The 13,696-nt window shown below is 33.4% G+C and overlaps 1 protein-coding gene across 8 annotated transcripts in view; it reads left to right on the top strand.

The window, feature by feature from the left end:
* PDS5B (PDS5 cohesin associated factor B) overlaps positions 1–13,696 on the top strand; it is a 195,472-nt gene that overhangs the window by 121,793 nt on the left and 59,983 nt on the right. For all 8 annotated transcript variants that reach the window (XM_027590032.2, XM_027590030.2, XM_027590034.2 and 5 more), the window contains 2 exons: positions 3,338–3,443; positions 5,839–5,999. In XM_027590032.2, coding sequence (XP_027445833.1) covers positions 3,338–3,443; positions 5,839–5,999 — 267 coding nt within the window. The remainder of the gene's footprint in view (positions 1–3,337; positions 3,444–5,838; positions 6,000–13,696) is intronic.

Raw genomic sequence — 13,696 nt, 5'->3', positions numbered from 1 at the left:
GTCCTGGAATCAAGTCCCACATTGTGCTTCTTGCTCAGTGGGGAGCCTGCTTCTCACTCTGCTTGCTGTTCCCCCTCCCTGCTTGTGTGTGCTTGCCCCCCCCCCGACAAATAAATAAATACATCTTAAAAAAAAAAATGCATTCCATGCTCATGGATCGGAAGAATAAACATTGTTTTAAAATGTCTGTGCTGCCCAGAGCAATCTATACTTTCAACACCATCCCGATCAAAGTACTAACGGCATTTCTCAAAGTGCTGTAACAAACAATCCTAAAATTTGTATTGAATCAGAGAAGACCCTGAATCGCCAAGGAAATGTTGAAAAAGAAAAACAAAGCTGGGGGCATCACGTTCCCTATTTCAAGCTATATTACAAAGCAGTGATCACCAAGACAGCATGGTACTGGCACAAAAACAGACACATAGACCAGTGGAACAGAATAGAGAGCCCAGATATGGACCCTCAACTCTATGGTCAAATAATCTTCGACAAAGCAGGAAAAAATAAGCAATGTTAAAAAGACAGCCTCTTCAATAAATGGTGCTGGAAAAATTGGACAGCTATATACAGAAGAATGAAACTCGACCATTCTCTTACACCATACACAAAGATAAACTCAAAATGGATGAAAGACCTCAATGTGAGACAAGAATCCATCAAAATCCTAGAGGAGAACATAGGCAGTAACCTCTTCGACATTGGCCACAGCAACGTCTTTCAAGACACGTCTCCAAAGGCAAGGAAACAAAAGAGAAAATGAACTTTTGGGACTTCATCAAGATAAAAAGCTTCTGCACGCAAAGGCAACAGTCAACAAAACAAAGAGGCAACCCACAGAATGGGAGAAGATGTTTGCAAATGACACTACAGACAAAGGGCTGATATCCAAGATCTATAAAGAGCTTCTCAAACTCAACACCCAAAAAACAAATAATCCAGTCAAGAAATGGGCAGAAGACATGAACAGACACTGCTCCAAAGAAGACATACAAATGGCTAAAAGACACATGAAAAAATGTTCATCATCATTAGCCATCAGGGAAATTCAAATCAAAAGCACATTGAGATACCACCTTACACCAGTTAGAATGGCAAAAATTGACAAGGAAAGAAACAGCAAATGTTGGAGAGGTTGTGGAGAAAACAGAACCCTCTTACACTGTTGGTGGGAATGTAAGTTGGTACAGCCACTTTGGAAAACAGTGTGGAGGTTCCTAAAAAAATTAAAAATAGAGCTACCCTGTGACCCAGTAATTAACACTACTGAGTATTTACCCTAAAGATACAGATGTAGTGAAAAGAAGGGGCACCTGCACCCCAATGTTTATAGCAGCAATGTCTGCAATAGCCAAAGTGTGGAAAGAGCGGAGATGCCCTTCAGTAGATGAATGGGTAAAGAAGACGTGGTCCATAGATACAATGGAATATTACTCAGCCGTCAGAAAGGATGAATACCCAACTTTTACATCAACATGAATGGGACTGGAGGAGATTACGCTAAGTGAAATAAGTCAAGCAGAGAAAGTCAATTATCATATGGTTTTACTTATTTGTGGAACATAAGGAATACCATGGAGGACATCAGGAGAAGGAAGGGAAAAATGAAGGGGGAGAAATTGGTGGGGGAGACGAACCATGAGAGACTATGGACTCTGAGAAACAAACTGAGGGTTTTAGAGGGGAGGGGGGTGGGGGGATGGGTCAGCCTGGTGATGGGTATTAAGGAGGGCATGGGTTGCGTGGAGCCCTGGGTGTTGTATGCAAACAATCATGGAACACTACATCAAAAACTAATGATGTACTACTGTATGGTGACTAACATAATAAAAAAAAAAGATTGAATACCTCAAAAAAAGAATGCTTTATAAAATAGGCTATTAATCTAGTTCGATTGCCTTTTAAATTTGTGTAATTTATAATAAATACTATATAATTAAATCTATCAGTTGTTTCCTTTATGATTTTTCTGCCTTTCTTTTCATACCTAGGTAGTTATGTTTTTTTTTACGTGAATCTTTAGTTGGTCTGGAATTCATTTTAGTGTAAGGTGGAAGTAGATATTCATCCTTAAAAAAAAAAAACATATCATAGCTAGTTATATCAACTCCATTGATTGAAAAATTCTTTCCTTCCTAATTTGTAGTGTTTCCTTATTATAAATTATTGTATGATTTGGACTCTTTACTGAATTTTCACTTTGGTTCATTTGTCTTTTGAGGTGTTAATGAAACATTTTTATCTTGTTGAGAAAGTTCTTTCTTCCTTCCCCCTCCCCCCAAAATTAATTGGCTGTTCCCAGACGTTAATTGATTTTTCCAGTTGAGCCATAGAATGCATCTATTGAATCTTGTCCCATACCAAGTTGTGTTCCCCTGATAACATTTGGATATTTAGTGAAAAAATGTCATTACTTGTCTTGACTTATTCAAATCTCTGTGTTCCCGTTCATATAATTCTAGAGTTTACACATAGATTCTGTGCATGTAAAACTTATTTTATATGTTTTAACTTATTGTGAATAGATTTTTCCCCTCTGTGTATTTTTTAGGTGGTTTTGGCTGATACAGAAAAGCACATTGATTTTTTTTGTGTTTTGTTGGTATCACCTCACTGAACTCCTAGTATTTTTTTAATAGTTTTTACTGCTCTAACTGTAGTGTATGTTATTTATTTTTTATAAAAAGAACAAATACCTAAAAGTATGAATGATTATTTTAGACAATTAGTATTGCATTATAAATGTTTATTTTAAAATAACCTATGCTTGTTTTCAGAAGAAAATTTCAGAGTTTTTTTTTTTTAATCTCTTCTAATTTCTAGTGAAGTTTTATTATATGTCTGTTATCTAGGTATTTTTACACCTTTCAGGAACAGGCCTGTGTGTTTCTGGCTCTTAGAACAGTGCCTGACACATAGTAATATCTGGTAAATATTTTGAAAGTGCTTAATGTTGGCATTTATCCTTATTTCAGTATACGTTGTTCTATTTACTCAATAATGAATTTCAGATAATTAGAAAACACTTATTCATGTGTTTGGGCATAATTCTTCTATGGAAAATGCAAGAATAAAAATATAGGTAGCATTAATAAACAGCAAATCAAATAACATTTGGACTTCCTTTGAATGGATAGGAAAAATACTGTTTTTGAAAAGAAGTATCTTAAAATACCTATTATAATTTTTTGTTTTGCAGTAATGTTTGGGAAACAGCTTTGTCAAATTTTTATGTGTTTGGATGTGGTCTGCATAGAAAATATTCACGATTATTTTTCATAGACATTAGTAATAAAGAACAGTTGAAAATATGACAACTTTTTTTGTCATACTTTAGTGCTCTTATTAAGCAAGTGAATAAATCAATAGATGGAACAGCAGATGATGAAGATGAGGGTGTTCCAACTGATCAAGCCATCAGGGCAGGTCTTGAACTGCTTAAGGTAAATATGCTTATGGTGAAATTAAGTGCCTAATTAGATAACTGTTTAACATACATAGAGTATATATTTTTTATTCTTGAGATTTGCTTAAGTTTTTATAGAAACTGAAATAAAATTTTCTCAGTCATTTTAGGTAATTTAGAAATTGCACATTTCCTCTAACATGTAAGCTAAATATTTTCAGGTTTAAATTGTATAATATAGCCTACCTAGTATTGTTACATTAAAATAGCAGATTATAATTTGAAGTTTTCATTAGTGAGTAAAGAAAGTGCTAGCCCTACCAAACATGGAGCCAGATTCTTCCTAAAACTCCATTTTATCTTTTATTTTGTTAGCTAAAATATACTACTGGCTTTTACGTATTATAAAAATATCAACTAGTTATTGACAAAATACAAAATTATAAAGAAGAAAACATTCATAAGCCTATCACACATAAATGTTCCTTCTGTTTTCCTTTTAAGTTTTAAAAAAATGCACACTTACCTAGTTGAGATCAGACTGCATATATACAATTTTGTATCTTGACTATTTTCCCTTATTATAAAGCATTTTTATCAGTGTTTTTTAAGAAGTGTTTTTTTAAGAGTGTCAAAAATTGTTTTTGGCTGTCATTTATTAGATGGATGCTTTTGGGCAGGTTCATTGCCTCCAGTTCTTCATCTGTAATGGAGATAATAATAGCACTTATCTCACAGAGGAGTAAATTAAGTCATGAACATAAGTTTTCGAGCACAGTGTCTGGTTCATAGTAAAAATACAAAAAACATTATTTTTTGAAATGGTATTTAGTCCACTTTTGCAGTGCCATAGAGTTCCCAACTATTTCCCTGGATATTTAGATTTTTCTAATTTTATTCTTATAATCACTACAAAGATAAATATATCTAAGATCTCTTGCTGATGTCTTTTTTTTTAGTGCTGGAATATAAAGAGAATGATCATTTTCAAAATTTTTGGATGTGTATAATTTAATAAAATTCCTTTACAGAAAAATTATACCCATTTATAATTCTGTCAACAGTGAATGTGTCTCTCCTATCTTCAGAAACATGGAATATTGTAAATCTTAAAGATTTGCTAATCTGATAAGTAGAAATAATGTTTTAATTTGTGTAATTATTGCACTGAGGTACAATCATTAGTGTTTTCCCTATGGTGAATTCATTATTTTTATCCTGTGTTCATTTTCTCTCTCTCTCTTTTTTAATCTTGTGTTCATTTTCTACTGACATCTCAATTTTTTGTTCTTTTTAACTGATTGAGATTTTTTATTCTCTTTGCTTTTTTATAGGACATATTTGATATATAAAAAATAAAATGTATTCTATTATATATGTTATAAAGTATAGTAATAAAGTGAATACAGTGAAGTAAATAGGATGCTAACTCAAATAGAGTATTAACAATACTGTTGAAGTTCCTTGAGTAGTTTCTTTTCTGTGATTCACATCCTCCAGGTATAATTGTTTTGAATTGTTCTGTTGTTTGGGGTTTATTATTCATTCTCTTATTGTCCTTTTAGTTTTATCATCTGTGTATCTCTAAGTAACATTACTTATTTTGCTTGTTTCTGAATCTTACAAATACGGCATTATGTTTAATGTTATTTTTCTACTGCTTGCTTGTTTTTACATTGCAAGCTTAACAATCGTGTCTTGTTCAGAAGATTTTTATTGTTTTTGTTTTTCAATCTGAAATATAACCCATCTGGAATTTATTTTGAAAGTATATATTGTGGGGGAGGATCTAATTGGATTTTCTCCAAATAGCTGTGTATTTTTATCAGGACTCTTTATTAAAAATCCCATCCATTTTCATTTTCTATTCCTTCTTTATAATCTACTTTAATCTAAATTCTTAATGTATGCTTGGACTAAAAAGTTTACTTTTTCTGTTTTGTTTCTTCTGATGTTAGTACAGTGTTGATTTGTTAAATGTAACAGTTGTAAATGTTACAATAGCTTTTACGATCTGCTGTTTTACCCTTTCCTAGATAATTTTTTTCTAAAAATGTTATTAGTCTCTTTTAATGACCTTTATTTAGAAGACTAGAGCTATTTTGTTAAATTCTCTCTTCTTGTTCCTTTTCTCCTCATCCTCCTCCAAAAAACCCAAACATTAACTAAAATCTAAATTTTGAGTAGAATTATATTGAGTAATTTAATTTTGAAAGAAATGACTTTGTTAGATCATGCAGTTTTCCTACACTAGAACATATCTGTTACATATTTAAGTTTTAAACTTTATTTATAGTGCTCTCATGTACTTGTTAGCATAATTATTTTTATATTTACTTTGATTTGCGTATTTCCAGTATGTAATATTTTGGATTTATACTATAAAGATGGAAAGGGTTTACAGATCATTTTTATGACTCATTTTTTTTAAGGTACTCTCATTTACACATCCCATCTCGTTTCATTCTGCTGAAACATTTGAATCTCTCCTGGCTTGTCTGAAAATGGATGATGAAAAAGTAGCAGAAGCTGCACTCCAAATTTTTAAAAACACAGGAAGCAAAATTGAAGAGGATTTCCCACATATCAGATCGTAAGTTTATTCTGATAAATATACTAGAAAATGGAAAAATAATTTACTGTTTCTTGATTTACGTAATTGTTGGAATCTTTTAAGTTTTGAGGAAATCATGTCTAGGTTATCTTAAGTTTATACCGTTCAGTTTAGATTGTCATTTCCTGGGGGAGATAGCCCTGATTGGTATTTTAGAAGATTCATGAAAATGTGGAGCAAACATGGCATTTCTTTTTGAAGCATTGATTTTGCTTAAATATTTTAATGAAAACAGTTTTATAGTAAAACGTTCTCTTGATATATCATGGCATAGAATAAACAATTCACATAAATTTAGAGTCTAATGGGAAATTTCAAAGGAATTTCAGCAGGACTGTGCATAGGACTCTTCACTATGTGATTATTAAAAGTATTGAATTGAAAATTTTCAGAAGCAGTGCTTTATTTGACTCAGGGAAGCATGGAGTAAACTTCCTAACAGCAGTGTATTTTTGTGTGTGTTTTAGTATTTCCAAGAATTGGAAATTGTGCTGTTATCCTTGTTATCTCTAATGCTGGTTGATTGTTCAAGATTCTATAATACCTCAAAACAATAAGTCTTCATTTTCTGTGGATCCCTGCTTACTTCTCTATGTGCATCTCTCCACCCTGTTCCTGGAGGGTTTATCTAATAGTTGGTTCTGATCTTGCCATAGTCTTGGTAATTAGTTTTACATCTACCTCATTACTTCTGGCTTAGCCAGTAGTGCAGTTAGTTGTGGCTGGGGTAGCATGCTTCTTCATATGGAGGAAAAACCTCAGAAAGAGACTGGACAAAGGTAGCTCTTAAAATCTCAGGTACGCTTTTTGTTATTCCTTTTTGTTCATATGAACTTAGTTCTGGAAACTCTTACTAGGACAAAGGCATTATTTAAGTGATCATTGAAACATACCAGAATTTTGTAATCATATTCTCTTTGGCAAGAGTAAGAAACTTTATTGTTTAGAACTGACTTTTTGGGGCCCCCGGGTGGCTCAATTGGTAAGCGTCTAGTCATGATCCCTAGGTCCTGGAATCGAGTTCCGAGTCTGGCAGGGAGCCTGCTTCTCCCTCTCTCTCTGCCCTTCCCCCCTGCTCATGCTCGTACTCTCTCTCAAATAAATAAAATCTTTAAAAGGAAAAAGAAAGAACTGACTTCTTAATTTTTAAGGGAATTCAGAGCATGAATTTTCCTTTGAATGGTGCTGTGATTCTCCAGATCAGAGATGAGTTTGGAGATACGCACAAAAAATACATAACTCTATATTACTGAATGCCTACTTACTGTACTATCTCATTTAAACCTTTTAACAGTTTAGTAAAATGTAGAAATTATCCTAATCTTCCAAATGAGAAATCTGATATTCACTCGAGGTAAATGGTTTTGGGTCATATAGCTAGCAAGTAGCAGAGTGAAGATTTGAATTTAGGCCTATTTGTCTGAATGCCTATGGTGCCATGTCCATAATGGCACAATTCCTTTCTTAATTAGGGTTTTGGGCAAGTTTTAGTTTGATTTATTCACTGGAAGTTTTTATTTTTATTCTAGACTGTCTTTCCTAGCACCCTTTATATCTTAAAGAAACTTTGTTTGATATATTTGTAGAACTACAAGAGCAAGGTTGAAAGGTGGACATTTTAGAACATGCAAAGGGCATTTTAAAATATCTGCTTTAGTATGGAACTGAAGTATTTAAAACTATTTGATTTATATGCTGAGTATATTTCAGATGTTTCTCATGAGGAAAATTAACTGATACTGAATACCTGCTGTGTGTGCATGCACTGTTCTTGATGAAGTAGCTCTTAGTATATGTCTTCCAGGAGATAAAAATGTATGCAGATTTTATGTTTTAAATGATTAAATTGAGTGAGTCGATATTGAGGAGAAATGATAGAGTTGAGTGTTTATTAAATTATCTTCCTTTGAATTCACCAAAATAATTCCAAAGAACCAAAAGAAAAATGTATCTGAGTAGAAGCTACCACAAACTGGACAGAATTGTTGCTAAATAAGTCATCTAGAAGGAATTGAATGTGAGAACATTGACAGTTGTTAACACATATTCCTGAATCAGGAGAAGAAGGGAATGGAAAGTAAGTGTTCTGTTGTTGGCTAATTTAGAGGAGGAGATTGAGGTATGGGCAGGCTTTGAGAGAAATAAGGAAAGCCTAATTTCTGCTGTCGTAGAACTAAAGGAGAGACTTGTGGTCACACCATTTTTCTTTGGGCTGACCTGTTTTCCTTAGCAGGAGGAGCAAAGCTTAGAGGTGAGGCTTAGAATTGTGACGCAAATGCCTTATTACCAGCTTTACAGGCACAGAAAAAATTGTGTGCTTCTCCACTAAACAAAAATGATGATGTACTATCGTTTCCGTTCTGACTTCTCCTGTCTCTTAGGAGTCTGGCTTACCCCCTGAGTAGGCAGATTTGCCAAAACTAAGAGTCCTCTTATAGCATAGGATATAGCCATAGTTCAGGTGGAGCTAGTTCTCATCATTGGCAGGGTTTCAGTAGACTCAGAGAGAAATTACACAGAGATAAAGGACTTGCTACGTTTAGTCCCAGGTCCTTCCTCCATGCTACTTACTTGGCCAACTGATTAATGAGTTGGGAGCTTTGATGTTAATTTTTTAAGAGAGGCACCCGATGTTCAGTCATTAGATGTTAATTTTTTAAGGGAGGCACCTGATAATTCAGTCACATCAGGGAGATGCTATCTGCCTTAAATGGCAGAGCCAGAGAATTTCTCTTATTCAAAGATGCATTAACAGAGTACAAATAAATTAACGTGAAACCTAAGCAGATATTTTAATATTCCAGAGAAAACTGATAATCACTATTTGGAAGAATTGAATTTTTCTAGGAAAAAAATTTTAAACCATTCTAAACTGCCAAGAAAGTTAAGCAGCAAATGATATCTGGAAAAATAAGAGAACAAGAAATATATATAAAAAAAGGGAAGTGGCAGGACTAAGGATAAAGAAGACAGGAACATACTTGTATTATAAAGTGTAATTTATTATAAGCAGCAAGGAGCAGAGTAAACAATATAGAAAATATAATTAGTAAGCTAGAGATAGAGCATGAGGAAACTGTATAGAACGTGGAAACAGTGGGCATAGAAATGAAGGCAGTTAAAATCATTTGCAGATAATGAAAAGCCCTAATTGGTTTCTGTGAAGGAAACAACAGAATAATGGAAAATGGAAAATAGTTAAAAAAAAAGATAAATGTTTAGAATGAATGAAAATGTCAATCCAGAGATCAAGAGGACTCCACCACATTCTGGTGGAATTTACTGAATTTTCAGGGATTACAGAAGTGATTTCACAAACATCAATAGCAAAGAAAAGGAAGTGTATTGTGTACAATGGAAAAATAAAGAGGTTCACTTCTTTCAACCACATAAGATTTCTGAAGTTAATGATTCAACAGCTAGAGAGTTTCAGGGACAAAAAAGAATATAACTGAACAGTTTCCTGAGTAGCCAAGTTGTGCTTAAGGACAAGTGAAGGATATTCTTTAGGACATAAAGACTCAGGAAATGTATTAATTGCCCGCTTTATATTGTGAACTTTGTCTACCAAGGTATATACTTTTTTCCTTTGCATTCAGTTTTGCTTAAGCCCCTAAATCCAACTTTCGTTTTCTTTTTGTTTGCATATCTGATTTGTCTTTTCTTATCGTTTTACTTTCAGTATTTAAATTTTAGATGTGTCTGTATCTACTTTTTAAATCTTTGAAAACTTGGATTTTACTTTTAAGGATGATGTAAATAAATAAAATTGGCTCAAGAAGAATGGGAGAAAACCTAATTAGGCTGTAATTATAAAAAAAAAAATTTTGAGAAAAGTATCCGCTAATAAAAAGTGCCAGTAAAAGTGTGTGTTATAGGAAGTATTTCACATCTACAAGAAACCAAGGATTCTAATTCTTTTTAATTGTTTAAAGCATAGGGGGAAAAAAAAAGCATTCAGATTACTTTTTACATAAAGCCAAGGTAACTAGCAGGAGTGCTAAAACTGGATAACAAATATTCCCTCAAAAGAAAACTTAAGGGCGCCTGGGTGGCTCAGATGGTTAAGTGTCTGCCTTCGGCTCAGGTCATGATCCCAGGGTCCTGGGATGGAGTCCTGCATCGGGCTCCCTGCTAGGCGGGGAGCCTGCTTCTCCCTCTGCCTCTGCCTCTCTCTCTCTGACTCTCATGAATAAATAAATAAAACATTTAAAAAAAAAAACTTAAGACAGATCTTACTAATATTACTGCAAAAATTGTGAGTAAATTTTTAGTAAAAAGAGAGTTTACTACATTAAAACAAACCATACTAATGGCTGGGGCTCCTGGTTAGCTCAGTCAGTTAAGCATCTGACTTTGGCTCGGGTCATGATCTCAGGGTCCTGGGATTGAGCCCTGTGTCTAGCCCCGTGTAGGGCTCCGGGCTCCTGGCTTTGGGTTCTGGGCTCTGGGCTCAGCGGGAGTCTGCTTCTCCTTCTGTCTCTCCCCCCCCGCCCCCACTGTGCTCTCTCTCTCAAATAAAATCTTAAAAAAAAAAAAAAATTTAAAAATATATATTATGGTCAAATGTGGTTAATTTCAGGAATACACAGAAGGTTGGTGTTAGTAAGCCTAATATATATGTTACAATTTACTATAAAATTGAGTAAAAGGGAAAAGGGCACATGGTAGGTCATTCTGATAGATGTTAAAAGGGCTTCTGACAAAAAAAATGAGTCTTATTTGTAATTAAACCCAATAAAATAGGATTGTCTTTATAACATAATAAATTTGTATCAAACCAGTAAGAATCATCGTATAGTGAACACTAGAAGCATTCCCAGTAAAATTAGGAACAAAATGAGGAAAATACACTATCTCTGCCATGATTTAACATTGCTTTAGAAGCATTAGCCAATATAATTAAATAAGAAAATAAGAGGTACAAGTGTTGGAAAGGAGGAAGCAAAGTTACCATATTTCATGGAAAATCCAAGAGAATCGACTGAAAAACTACCAAAACCAAGATAGCCAAAGTAAGTATGTAAAAATTCAGAGCTTTCCATATATACCACTAACAACTGTTTTGAAAATACTGTAGGAGTAAAAACCCACAAGACCTAGGAGTAAAATATACAAGAAATTTGCAACCTTATATTAGTGAGTGGAGGAATATAATATTCATTGAAAAAATAAGTCAGGAAAAGTTACATTACCCACTAAGTAACTGGCAAGCTCTTTTGAAAGGAAAAATCAATATAGACTGCTTATCTTGATTTTTCATATATTTGAGATAAGTCTAAGATTATCAAAGATTTTATAAAATGAATTAATAAATATTAATAACCAGCACATTTCTGTAATTCCTTTTTTTTTGTGGTGGCTGAAGGAATGCCACATCATGAAATATTGATGGATTGTACAATTAAATATCCATTTGTTGAAATATATTTATAGAGCTTCTGTATATAAGGCATTGGAGTACATAAGGTTCTGTTGGAATGAACAGACTCTGAGGGAGAATACCATTTAGACAAATGCAAATGGTATGCTGGGAAACTATTTTCAATATTCATAACTTAGAAAAAGTTAATATCTCTAATGTATAAAGACTCTTAACAGAAATATAGCAGGTTTCACAGTAGAATACTAGCAAAGGAAATGAAAAGGAAATTCATAAACTGGAAATTCTTCCAGCCCCTCAAATCAAGAAAAGACATTTATGCCAATTAAGACTAATTGAGGCACATACAAATAAAAACATGTATGTGCTATAACCAGTGTTAGCTAGCATTCCAATGATGCTCTCTTGATTGGATTATAAATTGATTCAGTTTTTCTGAGTTGGTAATGTGGTAGTACATACAAACTTAAAATGTGTGTAGTTTTCAGCACTGCAGTTTCATTTTCAGGAACTTATCCCAGAGATAATTAGAAAAGATATCTACCTAATGATTATGTGGGTCAGGGTCCAGTCAGAGAAACAGAAACCATATCAGGTATTTTAAACATAAATAAATTAATACATATGTTTGAAGGATGAAAGAGCAACAGGTTGCTTTGGTAACCCAGAGATTATGAATTCCTGGAAGCAGCATCCACCCTTAGGGCTGGAGGAACCACTGAGAAGTGGTGTTAAGGACTGTCCGTTGGATGAAAGAGCTCTGTCAGCCAGCTGACCAGAAATGCCTAAAGAAGCTCTGGGGTCTCTTATTGCAAGAACCTAACAAGAAGTCAGCTCTTGAGGGAGTCTAGAAAGTGTAATTTCAGATTTATATCTCCAGGATCTGCTCAGAGCAGATTATGGCAGGCTTAAAGCTTAAAGCTCAGAAACAAGATAAATGATTAGCATAAGGATGTTCATAGTTTTGTTGATAAGATGGAAAAAAAAATCCAAAACATCTAAATGCTCATCAGTAGGAGATTGGTTAGAATAGTTGTGGTATAGCTATCCACTAAAGAGCCATATGACCATTACAATTATTGTTTAGCCATACTTGACATAGAAGGTTCTCTCCAGCATTGTTGGTGAAAAAGTGTTTCCAAATACTATATATTTTGTATCCTCATTTACTTAATATATGTATGCATGTGTAGAGAAATTTTAGACATATATTCACCAAAATGTTAACAGTAATTATTTCAGGGTAGTGGGATTTTGAGTTTTTTCTTCAATGGTTTTTAAATGTTTTTTAGTTTTGTTTGCGTTTTCTACATGTGTATGATTATCATCGGGGAAAAAGACCTTGAATTGGAAAATCAGTATAACAAGGGAATAAAGTATTTCTTTTAATAGGAACTTATTAATAGAAAAAGCAGTCAGGAGATAGTTGTTTCATTTACATTTCACTAACATCTCAGACTCTGCCTAGTACTTCAGAATTCTTGAACGTGTTTTTTCTTTGTCTGTTGTTTTGGTTTCTGTTTTCTGTTTAAAGGAATATGCAAAACATTGGATGAGCTTAAAATTTCTCATTCTGTCTTTAAAAATTTTAATCAGAATTGCTTTTTACTTGTGTGTGACCTGTAATTTTCTCTTGATTACTAAGAAAAGGGATTATGGATGTTTGTATTGGCAAGTCTGATCTATGAGAAGACATAATCTTATCTAGGGAGTTTAGTTACTGAAGTCACTAGAAGATACTTTTTCATTTCACAAAGAAGCCATAAACCATAGACTAAAAGGATCATTTGGTGAGACTCTTATTTTTTATACATTTTATTACTGAAATTTTCAAACATACAAGGAAGTAGCTAGAATATTATAATGAACTCCCATGTATCCAATAACTAGCTTATGTATGAATAACTTAAACAGCTGCTTTTGTTTAATTTATAATTCTCCTTACTCCCCATTCCCCTTCTTTTGAAAGCAAAGCCAGACTATATATACCATTTCATCTGTACATCTAAGTAGCTCTAAAAGATAAGAACTCTTAAAAAAATAAGCATAATGTCTTTATCACATAGTTGACATTAATTGTTTAACGTTAATAATACCCAATTTTCTCAAAAATGTAATTTTTTAGTAGTGTTTTTTTCAGGATCCACATTGTTATTTGTTGACAAATCTCTTAGTGCCTTGTTTCCTGTAGGCTCCCCCTCCAATTCCCTTTTTCTCTTTGTATTTGATAAAGAAACCAGGTTTCTTTTGCAGAGTTTCACGTAGACTGATTTTTGCTAATTGTATGCCTTTG

Source organism: Zalophus californianus, chromosome 3 (assembly GCF_009762305.2).
Source record: "Zalophus californianus isolate mZalCal1 chromosome 3, mZalCal1.pri.v2, whole genome shotgun sequence".
NCBI classification, from domain to species: domain Eukaryota; kingdom Metazoa; phylum Chordata; class Mammalia; order Carnivora; family Otariidae; genus Zalophus; species Zalophus californianus.
The sequence above is the reverse complement of the archived record's forward strand: the minus strand, read 5'-3'. Positions and strand labels throughout refer to the sequence as shown.